This window comes from Littorina saxatilis, linkage group LG14 (assembly GCF_037325665.1).
Source record: "Littorina saxatilis isolate snail1 linkage group LG14, US_GU_Lsax_2.0, whole genome shotgun sequence".
In the NCBI taxonomy this organism is placed as follows: Eukaryota; Metazoa; Mollusca; class Gastropoda; order Littorinimorpha; family Littorinidae; genus Littorina; species Littorina saxatilis.
In genome coordinates this window covers 8,536,435-8,553,142 of record NC_090258.1, presented here as the reverse complement: position 1 = coordinate 8,553,142, position 16,708 = coordinate 8,536,435, and the positions used below count along the sequence as shown (strand labels likewise).

The following is a 16,708-nucleotide window of genomic DNA, read 5'->3' as shown; positions in this document are numbered from 1 at the left end:
TTAGTCTGAATCGCTCTACACACACACACACGCACAGACGCACACACACACACACAGACACACACAGACACACATACACCACGACCCTCGTCTCGATTCCCCCCTCTACGTTAAAACATTTAGTCAAAACTTGACTAAATGTAAAAACCATTTCCTAAGCTTTTCCTTAACGGTATTCTATTCTAAACAGGATTTGCTGGTATATGCTAAAACGGTACGGGAAGATCAAATGTTTTCTTATACCACAAGATAATTATATTTCTTTTTTTATGACAAAGAAGGAGAAAGACTTTACATTTAGAGTCTCACATGGTTGTAGACATCCAACCCTCCTCCCCCCCCCCCCCCCCCAAACGCTCCGGAGGATTTGTAAAAACATTATTAAGAAAGTTTATTCAATTTGCGGTTGAGGTTCCTGTATTTGCTATCTGAGAGCTTGTACTCTTAAAAGACACAAGCATTGGGAAAAGGTATACACCCCCCCCCCCTCGGAACGTTGAAGGTTAAGAAGGTGGGTACAAGTGAAACGCATTAACAAAACTATAATTTCAAAAACAAGTCGCGTAAGGCGAAAATACAACATTTAGTCAAGTAGCTGTCGAACTCACAGAATGAAACTGAACGCAATGCAACGCAGCAAGACCGTATACTCGTAGCATCGTCAGTCCACCGCGCACGGCAAAGGCAGTGAAATTGACAAGAAGAGCGGGGTAGTACTTGCGCTGAGAAGGATAGCACGCTTTTCTGTACCTCTCTTCGTTTTAACTTTCTGAGCGTGTTTTTAATCCAAACATATCATATCTATATGTTTTTGGAATCAGGAACCGACAAGGAATAAGATGAAGGTGTTTTTAAATTGATTTGGACAATTTAATTTTCATAATAATCCCAGCGAAGCTGGAGGTATCCCGTGAACGCTATACTGTAATCGACTTGAGAAATGTGCATACCGAATAATACATGATAAAGAAGGATTCTTTGTGCCCGGCTACGTGCTACAGTTGGAGATGGAAGTTCACCAAAAATTGGGACCATACTAACAAAAATACGGTGGGTGCAATAGTCGCCCCCATTTTTTCAGCAAACGCCACCCAAGGCCGTTTTGGACGGGTAGAAATTCCGTAGTTTCCAAGTCTATGAATAAAGCTCGAAGAATAAGTCACGGTCGAAAGTCTTTGACGTCAATTAATGCATCATGACGTCATGCCTCCCTGAAGTCTTTCTCTCTCGCGCAGTGTGTGTGTTTGTGTTCATTTTGTGCACATGCAGGGCCGGACTAGGCAAAGAGGAGGGGGGGGGGGGGGGGGGTTGCCAGTGGTGGTCCAGGGGGATGTTCCTCTGTCCCTTGAAGGGCAGGTCATATTCTAAGATAGGAAAATGGTCGCTCCTTGCATGAAACGGCATAAAATAAACAATTAAGTAGATGTGCAACGCCAAGGCACTGCATACCCCAGCGAAAGACAAACCTCTCTCTCTCTCTCTCTCTCTCTCTCTCTCTCTCTCTCTCTCTCTCTCTCTCTCTCTCTCTCTCTTAAACACACACACACACACACGAACACACACACACACACACACACACACATACCCCAAGTTACACACGTACACACATACACACTCACTCACACGCACTCAATCACTCTCTCACACACACTTCATACTTTGTGGTTGTACACACAAAACACACCCCCATGCGCACATATAGACAGACGTACATACACACCTTTACAAACAAACACACACACATACACTTACGCACACGCACAAACCCACCCACCCACTCTCTCTCTCTCTCTTTTTCTCTTATACAAACAGACACACACCCACACACACACACACTATGATGTACATACGCACGCATGTACGCACGCACACACCCACATACACACACACACACACACACACACACACACACATTGACTCACACAAATCTCATACACACAAAACACACACTCATACGCACATACACGGTTGGCCAAGTGGTAAGGCGTCCGCCCCGTGATCGGGAGGTCGTGGGTTCGAACCCCGGCCGGGTCATACCTAAGACTTTAAAATTGGCAATCTTGTGGCTCTCCGCCTGGCGTCTGGCATTATGGGGTTAGTGCATGCTAGGACTGGTTGGTCCGGTGTCAGAATAATGTGACTGGGTGAGACATGAAGCCTGTGCTGCAACTTCTGCCTTGTGTGTGGCGCAAGTTATATCTCAAAGCAGCACCGCCCTGATATGGCCCTTCGTGGTCGGCTGGGCGTCAAGCAAACAAACACGCACATAGACAGTCGGACACACACACCTTTACAAACACATATGCGCACTCATACACACACAAACATACACACAAACTTATGCACATACACATTCACACACACTCTCTCTCTCTCTCTCTCAAACACACACACACACACACCCACGCACACACACACACACACCCCAAGTCACACACACACACATACACAAACTCACTAACACGCACTCACTCACTCTCTCACAAAAAACTTCATACACACAAAACACACACCCATAGTACGCACATATGGACAGACGGACATACACACCTTTACAAACACACATAGTACACGCACACACATACACTTATGCCCACACACACACTTACACACACACGAGTACAGACTCATGCACGCGTGCGTACACACACACACACACACACACACACACACACAAATACACACACACACACCACACACATACGAGTACAGACTCATGCACGCGTGCGCACACACACACACAAACAGTAACACTAACACATGTGCACAAAATGAACACAAACACACACACTGCGCGAGAGAGAAAGACTTCAGGGAGGCTTGACGTCATGATGCATTAATTGACGTCAAAGACTTTCGACCGTGACGTATTCTTCTTACGCGAGCTTTATCCATAGACTTGGAAACTACGGAATTTCTACCCGTCCAAAACGGCCTTGGGTGGCGTTTGCTGAAAAAATGGGGGCGACTATTGCACCCACCGTATTTTTGTTAGTATGGTCCCAATTTTTGGTGAACTTCCATCTCCAACTGTAGCACGTAGCCGGGCACAAAGAATCCTTCTTTATCATGTATTATTCGGTATGCACATTTCTCAAGTCGATTACAGTATAGCGTTCACGGGATACCTCCAGCTTCGCTGGGATAATACATTTTTCTTTTAAATAAGTGAGGTACATGTTTAGGCTAGGGGGGGGGGGGGGAGGGGGGTTGCGCAACCCCCATAACCCCACCGGTAGTCCGGCCCTGACATGTGTTAGTGTTACTGTTTGTGTGTGTGTGTGTATTTGTGTGTGTGTGTGTGTGTGTGTGTGTGTATTTGTGTGTGTGTGTGTGTGTGTGTGTGTGTGTGTGTGTGTGTGTGTGTGCGCGCACGCGTGCATGAGTCTGTACTCGTATGTGTGTGGTGTGTGTGTGTGTATTTGTGTGTCTGTGTGTCTGTGTGTGTCTGTGTATGTGTGTGTGTGTGCGCACGCGTGCATGAGTCTGTACTCGTGTGTGTGTAAGTGTGTGAGTGGGTATAAGTGTATGTGTGTGCGTGTATGTGTGTTTGTAAAGGTGTCCGTATGTCCATATGTGGGTATGGGTGTGTGTTTTGTGTGTATGAAGTTTTTTGTGAGAGAGTGAGTGAGTGCGTGTTAGTGAGTGTGTGTATGTGTGTGTGTGTGACTTGGGGTGTGTGTGTGTGTGTGTGTGTGTGTGTGTGTGTGTGTGTGTGTGTGTTTGAGAGAGAGAGAGTGTGTGTGTGTGTGTGTGTGTGAATGTGTGTGTGCATGAGTTTGTGTGTATGTTTGTGTGTGTATGAGTGTGTATATGTGTTTGTTTGTAAAGGTGTGTGTGTCCGACTGTCTATGTGCGTATTTGTTTGTTTGTGCGTATGTACAGTGTGTGTGTGTGTGTGGGTGTGTGTCTGTTTGTATAAGAGAGAAAGAGAGAGAGAAAGAGAGAGAGAGTGGGTGGGTGTGTGTATGTGTGTGTGTGCGTAAGTGTATGTGTGTGTGTATGTGTGTTTGTTTGTAAAGGTGTTTATGTCCGTCTGTCTATATGTGCGTATGGGGGTGTGTTTTGTGTGTATGAAGTGTGTGTGAGAGAGTGAGTGAGTGCGTGTGAGTGAGTGTGTATGTGTGTACGTGTGTAACTTGGTGGGTGTGTGTGTGTGTGTGTGTGTGCGCGTGCGTGTGTGTGTGTGTGTGTGTGTTCGTGTGTGTGTGTGTGTGTGTTTGAGAGAGAGAAAGAGAGAGAGTAAGAGAGAGGTTTGTCTTTCGCTGGGGTATGCAGTGCCTTGGCGTTGCACATCTACTTAATTTTTATATTTTTAATTTTCAGAGCTTGTTTTTAATCCAAATATAACATATTTATATATTTTTGGAATCAGAAAATGATAAAGAATAAGATGTACGTAAATTTGGATCGTTTTATAAAAAAAATATTTTTTTTACAATTTTCAGATTTTTAATGACCAAACTCACTCATTAGTTTTTAAGCCACCAAGCTGAAATGCAATACCAAACCCCGGCCTTCGTCGAAGATTACTTGACCAAAATTTCAACCAATTTGGTTGAAAAATGAGGGCGTGACAGTGCCGCCTCAACTTTCACGAAAAGCCGGATATGACGTCATCAAAGACATTTATCAAAAAAATGAAAAAAACGTATGGGGATTTTATACCCAGGAACTCTCATGTCAAATTTCATAAAGATCGGTCCAGTAGTTTAGTCTGAATCGCTCTACACACACACACACACACACACAGACAGACACACACACACACACACACACACACACACACACACACACACACACATACACATACACCACGACCCTCGTCTCGATTCCCCCCTCTACGTTAAAATATTTAGTCAAAACTTGACTAAATATAACAACAACAAGTCGCGTAAGGCGAAAATACAATATTTAGTCAAGTAGCTGCCATTTTTCAGCAAGACCGTATACTCGTAGCATCGTCAGTCCACCGCTCATGGCAAAGGCAGTGAAATTGACAAGAAGAGCGGGGTAGTAGTTGCGCTAAGAAGGATAGCACGCTTTTCTGTATCTCTCTTTGTTTTAACTTTCTGAGCGTGTTTTTAATCCAAACATATCATATCTATATGTTTTTGGAATCAGGAACCGACAAGGAATAAGATGAAAGTGTTTTTAAATTGATTTGGACAATTTAATTTTGATAATAATTTTTATATATTTAATTTTCAGAGCTTGTTTTTAATCCGAATATAACATATTTATATGTTTTTGGAATCAGCAAATGATGGAGAATAAGATAAACGTAAATTTGGATCGTTTTATAAATTTTTATTTTTTTTTACAATTTTCCGATTTTTAATGACCAAAGTAATTAATTAATTTTTAAGCCACCAAGCTGAAATGCAATACCGAAGTCCGGGCTTCGTCGAAGATTACTTGACCAAAATTTGAACCAATTTGGTTGAAAAATGAGGGCGTGACAGTGCCGCCTCAACTTTCACGAAAAGCCGGATATGACGTCATCAAAGACATTTATCAAAAAAATGAAAAACACGTATGGGGATTTCATACCCAGGAACTCTCATGTCAAATTTCATAAAGATCGGTCCAGTAGTTTAGTCTGAATCGCTCTACACACACACACACGCACACACGCACGCACACACGCACATACACCACGACCCTCGTTTCGATTCCCCCTCGATGTTAAAACTTGACTAAATATAAAAACCAGCTTGTTAATATTGTTTAGACGCCAAAACCATTGGATTACGCAAGACAAAGTAAGGCGTCCGCCCCGTGATCGGAAGGTCGTGGGTTCAAACCCCGGCCGGGTTATGCCTAAGACTTTAAAATTGGCAATCTAGTGGCTGCTCCGCCTGGCGTCTGGCATTATGGGGTTAGTGCTAGGACTGGTTGGTCCGGTGTCAGAATAATGTGACTGGGTGAGACATGAAGCCTGTGTTGCGACTTCTGTCTTGTGTGTGGCGCACGTTATATGTCAAAGCAGCACCGCCCTGATATATGGCCCTTCGTGGTCGGCTGGGCGTTAAGCAAACAAACAAACAAACAAACAAACGCAAGACAAATTATACATTTATTCAATCGATTTTACGTTCGAAACTTTCTAAAAATAAGCAAGTTGGAGTAAAATCCCCCGGTGTGTGTGTGTAGGGGGGGGGGGGGGGTATTCTCAAATGGCATACGTTTTTCAACGTGTTCTATCCCTTGCAACTGTGTTTGTTATATTACCGATACCTATTTCAAACTGATGTAGGGATTGTACACCATACTTTTGATTTCAATGGGCTTCACGAAGGAGGCAAAGCCTCCAAAACAAAAATGATAAGAATTATTAACACTATTATACTTCCCACTTCAACCACTGCCACTGCTACGATTACTGCCACTATTACAAAAATGATACAGTCTTTGTTTAAATCTCTTTTGTGACTAACACGCAGAACCTTCTAGCAAAAAAAGGAAGCTTACACGTTTTGATGATTTGTGTTCCTCTTTTCCATGCATGTATCTAGATTCGGAATGGTATTCACCGTGGCAGTGAACGGTTAGCATCACTGTGTGGAACCGCAGAGCCCAAACCCTTTATCTCTGCTAGCAACAATTTGTACATCCAACTGGACTCTTCGGTCAGAGCATCACAGAATAGGCCTGGAAACCTTTTTCGCGCCTCATGGGAGACAGGTGAATATTTGTTTATGCATTCATTTACTCATCTTAGTATCGGGAGAGTCTTAGTAGTCTAATAGCCAATTCTAGGCAAGCTCACTGGAAATTAACTGTTGAGATTTTTAACAAGCTTTTTTTTAACGCTAAAGCTTTGAGACTTCAAACCCTTGTATTTCGAAATACATTTTGTAAGCTTTAAAATATGATTAGCTTTCAGTCTCTGGTGAGCATCACACACTGCATATGACTCATATTCTTACGTACAGACTCGATTTGGGAAATAATGCAGTAACGTCAGCAGTGGGGATGTACCGAATACTTTTGGGAAAAGACTCTCGAAAAGGCATTTTAATCAACGGGTTCGGTCTCAAGGCATCACGGACGCACGCACGCACGCACGCACGCACGGACCCACGGACGGACGCACGCACGCACGCACGCATGCACGCACGCACGCACGCACGCACGCACGCACACACACACACACACACACATATATATATATATACACACACACACACACACACACACGCACCAGTCTCGTTGATGACGGATCACGGGTTTTCAGGTTCCATGCCGACAGATTTGAGTAAATGTTTTGATATCCCTTCGCGCAATTTGTTAAGCTACTCTTACACTGTGCCGAATTGCCCTTGCGAATAGCATTTTCCAATAATTCACAATGATCGGGACATGGTCGCAAGACTTTCGTAAATGTTCTTAACTATTCGTTACAATTCGTCTCTTGTTTCGAACATAGCAACTTGCTCCTAATATTCGCAAGGAAGTCATATTGCCATTTTTTTCGCAACGTAATCGTTAGTACTCGCAAGACATTTGTAATCATCGCAATGTATTCGTGGCGCTAGCAAGCCATTCGCAACCATTCGTTATGCCTGTCTTTACATTGTGCCGAATATCCTTGCGAATATGAACATGTTGTATTCGGCAAAAAAATAGACACATGGACATGAATAATATAGAAAATTGGAAGCCTTACCAATCCTTGCGAATGTCTTACGAATGGTTGCGAGTGCTTGCGAATGTGTACCGATCATTGAGAATACATACGAATCCATATACACATTTAATCGCCGTTTAGTTGCAAGACGTTTGCAAGATATTCTTACTGTTTTTAAAACATTCGCAAGCAATTGCAGTCACTCGCAAGTATTCGTAAGGCTTTCGTCGTAAGGCTTTCGCAACATTCTTATGAATTGGCAAGAAATGGTCAAAACATTCCTGAGAAATTCGTAATGAATTCGCAACCATTCGCAAGATGTTGGCAAAATGTGCACAAATAAAATCCTTAGGAATTCTGGCGAGCGCTACGCATATCTTTACGATGATTACGAATGGTTTGCGAATACTTCCGAGTACGTTGCGAAACATTCAGAATATGCTAATGTTCGCAAAAAGAGACGAATGGTGGCGAATGGTTAAGAACATTTACGAATGTCTTGCGACCATGTCCCGATCATTACGAGTTATTGGCGAATTCTATTCGCAAGGGCAATTCGCCAGAGTGTAAGAGCAACATTACGAACAATGCGAATTGCATACTCGTTTTATTCGTAAAATGTTTGCAAGCACTCGCAACACTCGCAAGGCCACTCGCAACGTTCGTAATAGATCCGTATATGGATTCGTATACAATCGCAATGATCGGTAGACATTCGCAAGCAGTCGCAACCATTCGTATGACATTCGCAAGGATTCGTAAGCCTTCGATTTTTCTCTGTTTTTTCCTGTCCATTCGTCTCTTTTTTGGCCGAATACAACATTTTCATATTCGTAAGGATATTCGGCACAGTGTAAGACAGGCTTTATGTTTTATTATTTGGTAAAAATAAGTTTGCTTGTGCGTTTGATTTTCAGTTTGTCTTGATCAAGTGAGAATAGAAGAGCAAGGCGTCATTCAGTCACCGGGTTTTCCTGGTACTTATCCCCCCAATTTGGATTGCACCTACGTCATCGACCCTCCATTTGGTTACGCTGTTGATCTAACAAAAATACGGTTCCAACTCGATGGGAATAGGGGTGACTATCTGGAGGTGTGTTATTTTGCCGTTACGTACGTTCTAACTCCGTATATCTTGGGGTCAGAAAAAAAACCTACCGTTCTTTATTCTTCTTCTTCTCTTTGTCCAACAGTTTGGTGTTTACGATGAGTTTGTCTCCTTCCTATAAAGGCAGGCAATGTTGAGAAGGCGGTGAAAACATAATCATTAGTATCTACATCAATAACTTCTGATTTTAAAGACATTACCAACATTCTGTGATTTTCATGCAATTTAATTGTTTTTAATGTTTGTATGTTATTTCTTACGAGAAAACTATTAAATGTAAAATGTTAAATTTTAATGTCTAATGTAAAGCGCCATGAGACTGCCATTCGGCGGTGAACAGCGCTATAAAAGAATGTTTTATTATTATTATTATTATTATTATTATTATTATTATTATTATTATTATTATTTAAGTTATTGAGACATCCCAGTGCACTAAGGGATTTATAGAGCAAATCGAGAAAATTCATTATTGAACGAAGCGCATAGCGCTGAGTTCAATAATTATTTTCGAGATTTGCTCTATAAATCCCTTAGTGCACTGGGATTGTTTCAATAACGATATTGTCAGTACCGCCAGAGAAAAAAGAAGATTCAAAACGCACACTTTGCTACGCGCATTTGGATAGGCGTAACTGTGTGGTCAGGTCGTATACAGTAGGATCTACTTTTATGTGGGCTGTCTGAAGTGTGTCGTGCGTTCGTCACACGCAAACTCTTGTTTTAATTTCTGTTGGTAAATTCCAGTGTAGCGTTAAGCTAAAAAGTGATGATCTTTCATAGAGACCTCATTTTAACTCGGAGAAAGGACTATGCTCTTAATTATTTGCGATTCGAAACCTTCATCGAGCTTCGACAGACTTGACTGTGCAGAGTTTTTCCCCTTGCCAAGGTCGACGGAAAGCACATTTTCAAAATAAATGATTCTCGTGTGGTATCTTCACCCATCGGGGAGTCTGGTACTAAATATGAACGGTAAGAATGCTCTGAACCCTACACGTATTATATACCCATCGTTTTATCGTTCACATTTGCCCAACATGTTAATTTGCTGAACGGGATTTATGTCGTCTGCTAGTGCTACGCACTGCACTGAGTCTCATTTCAAAAACAAAAATTGCTCGTCTCGTTGCACTGAGTCTGCAAGCACGAGGCAGGCTGGTATCTTATATATGGTAAGAACGTTCTAAACCCTACACGTTTTCGATTCCGATTCTTCTTGCCTTGAAATAATAATTCGGAAACCATTCATTTACTGAACAGATGCAGTCGTATATCAGTGTAGTCTGCTACGCCGGCCGGTGCTGATCTAGCTGCTAGTCTACGTTATCGAAATAACACTTGTGTTTTCTGTTAGCTGCTGGGATTTGTATACTAACTCATCATTTGGTAATGTGGATAATAAGCTACATGCCACTAACATGGCATAATTATGAGAGGAATCTTCGCAAGTCGAAACTGAAAAATTAGACACAGCAGGTTCTATTTTTAGATTAGTGGCAACTGTAGGCGGCACAGGCGCATGCAATCTGTCAGAAAAAAACCCACTTCTGCTTTTAATTAAAAAGCAGGAAATTTATGGTCATAATCATTGGTATTGTGGAGAATATAAGCTACATGTCATTAATTAATTCTGAGGATGAGAGTACAGTCTCGCTTTGGCAAAGGGTGTAAGAATACGCTCTGTGAAAAAGTTAGCGCACTCCAAGAGTGCGCTAACAGATTTAGCGCATCGCCATTAGCCAATCAACTGGTTCACATCAGTCATGTGACACCAGTACTTACTGACAATTATTATTATTATTATTATTATTTAAGTTATTGAGACATCCCAGTGCACTAAGGGATTTATAGAGCAAATCGAGAAAATTCATTATTGAACGAAGCGCATAGCGCTGAGTTCAATAATTATTTTCGAGATTTGCTCTATAAATCCCTTAGTGCACTGGGATTGTTTCAATAACGATATTGTCAGTACCGCCAGAGAAAAAAGAAGATTCAAAACGCACACTTTGCTACGCGCATTTGGATAGGCGTAACTGTGTGGTCAGGTCGTATACAGTAGGATCTACTTTTATGTGGGCTGTCTGAAGTGTGTCGTGCGTTCGTCACACGCAAACTCTTGTTTTAATTTCTGTTGGTAAATTCCAGTGTAGCGTTAAGCTAAAAAGTGATGATCTTTCATAGAGACCTCATTTTAACTCGGAGAAAGGACTATGCTCTTAATTATTTGCGATTCGAAACCTTCATCGAGCTTCGACAGACTTGACTGTGCAGAGTTTTTCCCCTTGCCAAGGTCGACGGAAAGCACATTTTCAAAATAAATGATTCTCGTGTGGTATCTTCACTCATCGGGGAGTCTGGTACTAAATATGAACGGTAAGAATGCTCTGAACCCTACACGTATTATATACCCATCGTTTTATCGTTCACATTTGCCCAACATGTTAATTTGCTGAACGGGATTTATGTCGTCTGCTAGTGCTACGCACTGCACTGAGTCTCATTTCAAAAACAAAAATTGCTCGTCTCGTTGCACTGAGTCTGCAAGCACGAGGCAGGCTGGTCTTATATATGGTAAGAACGTTCTAAACCCTACACGTTTTCGATTCCGATTCTTCTTGCCTTGAAATAATAATTCGGAAACCATTCATTTACTGAACAGATGCAGTCGTATATCAGTGTAGTCTGCTACGCCGGCCGGTGCTGATCTAGCTGCTAGTCTACGTTATCGAAATAACACTTGTGTTTTCTGTTAGCTGCTGGGATTTGTATACTAACTCATCATTTGGTAATGTGGATAATAAGCTACATGCCACTAACATGGCATAATTATGAGAGGAATCTTCGCAAGTCGAAACTGAAAAATTAGACACAGCAGGTTCTATTTTTAGATTAGTGGCAACTGTAGGCGGCACAGGCGCATGCAATCTGTCAGAAAAAACCCACTTCTGCTTTTAATTAAAAAGCAGGAAATTTATGGTCATAATCATTGGTATTGTGGAGAACATAAGCTACATGTCATTAATTAATTCTGAGGATGAGAGTACAGTCTCGCTTTGGCAAAGGGTGTAAGAATACGCTCTGTGAAAAAGTTAGCGCACTCCAAGAGTGCGCTAACAGATTTAGCGCATCGCCATTAGCCAATCAACTGGTTCACATCAGTCATGTGACACCAGTACTTACTGACAATTATTATTATTATTATTATTGTTATTATTATTATTATTAATTTAAGTTGTTTCCTAAAGTGCGTGTGGATAAACAATTGTAAATAATCCCTTTTTGTGTGTGCTTTTAAATATACCTGTAACTGTCTTTTTTATATACAGCATGGCATATGAGTCTTGTTTGAACTGTTACAGGTGAACGGCGCACGGTACGATAGATCGAATTTCCCGAACGAATTAAGGGTGGATCCCGGAGCTGTTTTGGTTCGTTTTCACTCAGATGCTTCTACTTCCTCCTCTACTGCTGGCTTCTCAATTCAATTTATGCGTCGTAAAGTAAGAGGTATGTCGTAGGTCGCAGAGTGTCTTTCTTTCCTTGTACACACACGGAACCAAATTACCTTAAAGCCATATGTACTCGTTGACTAAACACGCTAATTGCTTTACCAACAGCTGGAGACATGCTAAATTAAGTTCCCTGCAAAATATTGTGGTCTAGGACCCCTTCAATGTTGAGATATGTTAATTTTCATTTTGATCTGGATCGTCCTATTTATAGATTTGGCAACACATGTAACGTTGATGCAAGGGAGAGAACTCCGTGTCGTTGTTGACATCCTCACTTTTTCAGAGGCTAGAACAAGCTGTAATGCATGTATTATGGTCCGCGCATGGTGACATATCGTCATTATATGGTCTTATGGTGCGTTTGACATCGATTGTGGGCAAACTACACTTTGTAAACACGGGAGTGCGTTAGTACGCCTTTAACATCTGACGGAGTTCAACCCAAGCTCGTCCGTCTGACAGGCTAGCACTCATTATTTAGTGTTTATCAGCGTTCTGTACATTAGGTATGGATACGCTCCGGGAACGAAGGAGAGAGAGAGATAGATAGGGAGAGAGAGAGAAGAGAGAGAGAGAATTGAATTGAATTGAATTGAACTTTATTTTACAAGGATTTAGATTTAAGGCTACGCCTTTTCTTACAATCTGTCCAGAGAGAGAGAGAGAGAGAGAGAGAGAGAGAGAGAGAGAGAGAGAGAGAGAGAGAGAGAGAGAGAGAGAGAGAGAGAGAGAGAGAGAGAGAGAGATTTACGTTAAACGTTGTGTGTGTTTGTTTGTATGCTATTGTGATGTGCAGGTGGTAATCGGGGACGCAATTTCTGTAAAAACTGGTACAAGAAGAACCAGGCCCTTGCAAACGCGTATTCCGCTGGGTTTAGCCGACTACCACATTGCCCTTGCCTTTTTGACCGGAACATACAAGCCTACGGATTTGTGCAGGTCCCAAATGAAAACTGTTTCCATTTATCACAGATGGGAGGAAAGTCGGTGCAACCCTTTGGCAAGGTATGAACATTGAATGTTACATAGTCAAAACTAAATGGTTTACATAGACTGGGACCTAACGGTGAATGGTCGACGATTTCAAAGCAGCGTCGACAAATTTAGTTAGTCATGGCACCAGAGGCCGTGTATGTATCCTTGGCACAAAGGGTCAAAAATCCAAAAAATAAGCCCTTAAAAAAATAAGGCTTTATTTTTGAAAATATGCCCATATTTTTAAGAATAAGCCCTTATTTGTAAAATAAGGCCTTATTTTCCATGATTAAGGCCTTAAATCTTTAAGCCCTTAAAAGATATGGGCATAAAAAATATGCCCTTATTTGAAAATAAGGCCTTACGTTAATAAAAATAAGGGCATAAAAAAATAAGGGCATACAAAAATAAGGGCTTAAAAAAATAAGGCCTTATTTTTTTGACCAATCATGAAGCTGAGCAGAAGTCGGCTGCGCCGCACATGCGCAGAGATCTCATTACAAACATGGCGAATGGGTTCAGTGATCGTAATAAACTTTTGAGAAGAATTTGTGCTGAAATTGGAAATTGCGAGAGAATTGGGGTTTCCGATGAGATGTGGTGGGTGCGCTCAAGGTAAGCATTGTTTACATGAAATGACTGTTTGATTTATATTAGTGCAACATCTTGATCGCTTTCGAATGTCCGGATGCGCAGTAGCGATGCGCAGAAAAATAAGGGCATATTTTTTTTAAGGGCTTATTTTTTAAGGGCTTATTTCTTTAAGGTCATAACAGAAATAAGGCCTTATTTCAGTAAGGTCTTAACAGAAATAAAGCCTTATTTCATTATGCCCTTCCGATTATCTCTTTCTGGTGTTAAGATCTTCATCAAAATGGAGAGAAAAACAAGAACGCTGAGGCGTAATTAACCATTCAGTCAAGCGAGTGCATGCTAAAATACTCCCGTTTTGTAATAGTTGTTTGTGTGTTCAGCTCACAACGAACAAAGTTGCTATTTAACGAGTTTCTTCATGTTAAGCCCATTATTCAAACAGACACAACAAAACTATATATTTTTGGATACAGGAGGAAATACATTATACAATGATGTCACCTTTGTGATTCAAATATCGACTTTTAAAAAATCGACAAAATCGGCTAAATTCCAGTGAACATTTCATTAATAAATGTTTAAGGTACCAAGCTGAAATGCTATCCCACAGTCCGCACGTAGTCACAGATCATGTAACGAACATTTCAAACAAATGTATTAGGAACTGTAGCCGTAAGAGTGCAGCCTCAACTTTTGCAAACGGTCAAATATGACGTCATCAAATAGCCCTTTCAAAAATCGGAGAAAATGACCTTAGAAAATACCCTCAACAAATGTTTGTATTTTTAAGAAACTCCTTCGGGTAGTTTCAGAGAAATGCTTGTCACACACATACATCGGGAGACAAACATCGCTCTCTGCCAACGTTAAAGGCACAGTCAGCCTCCCGGCAGGTTTCACGGTAATCAGACTCTTTGATGTGTGTAAACTTTGCCTTCAAATTACTTGCTTACTGTGTTGATTTTCATCATTTTTTCTGCTTGGCATGAGTAAGTATGGTATTTGCAATACAAAAAAATAAATAAAAGCTAAAATGTTTGTGTTTGAGCAATTATTTGAGCGCGTTTTTCGAAGCGAACGTGTGAATCCTGACAGACACCATTTCCTTCTGTCACATGACCCCATCTCAAAGTGTGATTCAACAGACACAAAAATAACACACAAAACTTATGATAATGGGGTTATTAATTCAATTAATACACAAGGTTAGTCTCTGACTAGAGAAAATAGGGAAACAATATCAAATGGGAGCATAAAACCGTTTCTGGAAAAAATTTCAATCACCACCGAAAGTGTCTGTCAGTAAAAAAAACACGTGCTTTGTTTGCAAAGCAAAGCCTGATTTTACACATCGCGTGCTTTTGTCTGTTATTCTTGCTTGTGAACATCATTTTATTGATGTTCTTCACTGGAAAGCAGGTGTATCATCAACAGTATCACAAAATCGCAAAGAATGAACATTTTTGTTGTGATCCGACCGGTGTCTGTAGACTGAATCACACGTTCGGCAAACTTCGTTTTTAACGGAAATAACCGAGCCTTTAATCGGAAACGACGTTTCAACCGCTTCATATCGTCTGCAGGAAGAAAAAGAGGAATGCGATACCCAGTGAGTAAAACATTTAATCGTTTTTAGTGCCTTTTGATCAAGTTTTGTTGCGTCTGTCAGCAACGTTCGTCAACCCAACGTTCGGCACAGCGACGCACGCATACGGATTTGCAGCGTTTGCATTCGGAAAGTGAGGGATTTGTGAGTTCGTTTGCATAATTTCAATCGCTAGTAGGTTTTCCCTTCGTCTCCCATTCTTGTGTGTACATGTTATTGGCATTTCATTGTGTAAATTGAAAGTTTGTGAGTAACAGTAGTAAAATCTGTCGAACGTTGGCAACGCTGACAGACGGAAATATCGAACGTTGCCTTCAATGACAGACTGGCTTGGCGATCGTACTTTCGATTCGTAGGAACACAATATATAGAGACAACAATGTGCGCTCGTTACCACAACGGTCATGAACCGGTGTAACACAAAATTTTTACTCCACGAAAAATTGACTCGGACGGAGTAAACTTCCAGTAAAAATCTTGTACGAAAAAAGAACTCACAAGGAACTAAATTTTTACTCCCCAAATATTTACTCCCAGTAAACATCTCGTACGAGAAACTTAGGGCCTACTCCTTCGTTTATAATTCGCGCAATATCCCATTTACGTGCAATCCCGTTTTGCCGCCGTCCCATTTTGGCGACATTTAACAAGCCAAGCGTCATTTTACTCCCGCATCCCATTTTGGCGCAATCCCGTTTCGCCGCTATCCCATTTTTTTGAATTTTTTTTTTCTTTTTACATTTAGTCAAGTTTTGACTAAATGTTTAACATAGAGGGGGAATCGAGACGAGGGTCGTGGTGTATGTGTGTCTGTGTGTGTGTGTGTGAGTGTGTGTGTGTGTGTGTGTGTGCGTGTGTGTGTGTAGAGCGATTGAGAGTAAACTACTGGACCGATCTTTATGAAATTTGACATGAGAGTTACTGGGTATGATATCCCCGGACGTTTTTTTCAGTTTTTCGATAAATGTCTTTCATGACGTCATATCCGGCTTTTTTTTTAAAGTTGAGGCGGCACTGTCACACCCTCATTTTTCAATCAAATTGATTGAAATTTTGGCCAAGCAATCTTCGACAAAGGCCGGACTTCGGTATTGCATTTCAGCTTGGTGGCGTAAATATTAGTTTATGACTTTGGTCATTAAAAATCTGAAAATTGTAATTAAAATTATTTTTTTATAAAACGATCTAAATGTACGTTCATCTTATTCTTCATCATTTTCTGATTCCAAAAACATATAAATATGTTATATTCGGATTAAAAACAAGGTCTGAAA

General features: G+C 41.1%; 1 protein-coding gene across 1 annotated transcript in view; it reads left to right on the top strand.

The window, feature by feature from the left end:
- LOC138946826 (cubilin-like) overlaps positions 1–16,708 on the top strand; it is a 38,925-nt gene that overhangs the window by 12,173 nt on the left and 10,044 nt on the right. The window contains exons 6-9 of the mRNA XM_070318230.1: positions 6,519–6,687; positions 8,551–8,726; positions 12,107–12,254; positions 13,056–13,264. Of these exons, the coding sequence (XP_070174331.1) occupies positions 6,519–6,687; positions 8,551–8,726; positions 12,107–12,254; positions 13,056–13,264 (702 nt within the window). The remainder of the gene's footprint in view (positions 1–6,518; positions 6,688–8,550; positions 8,727–12,106; positions 12,255–13,055; positions 13,265–16,708) is intronic.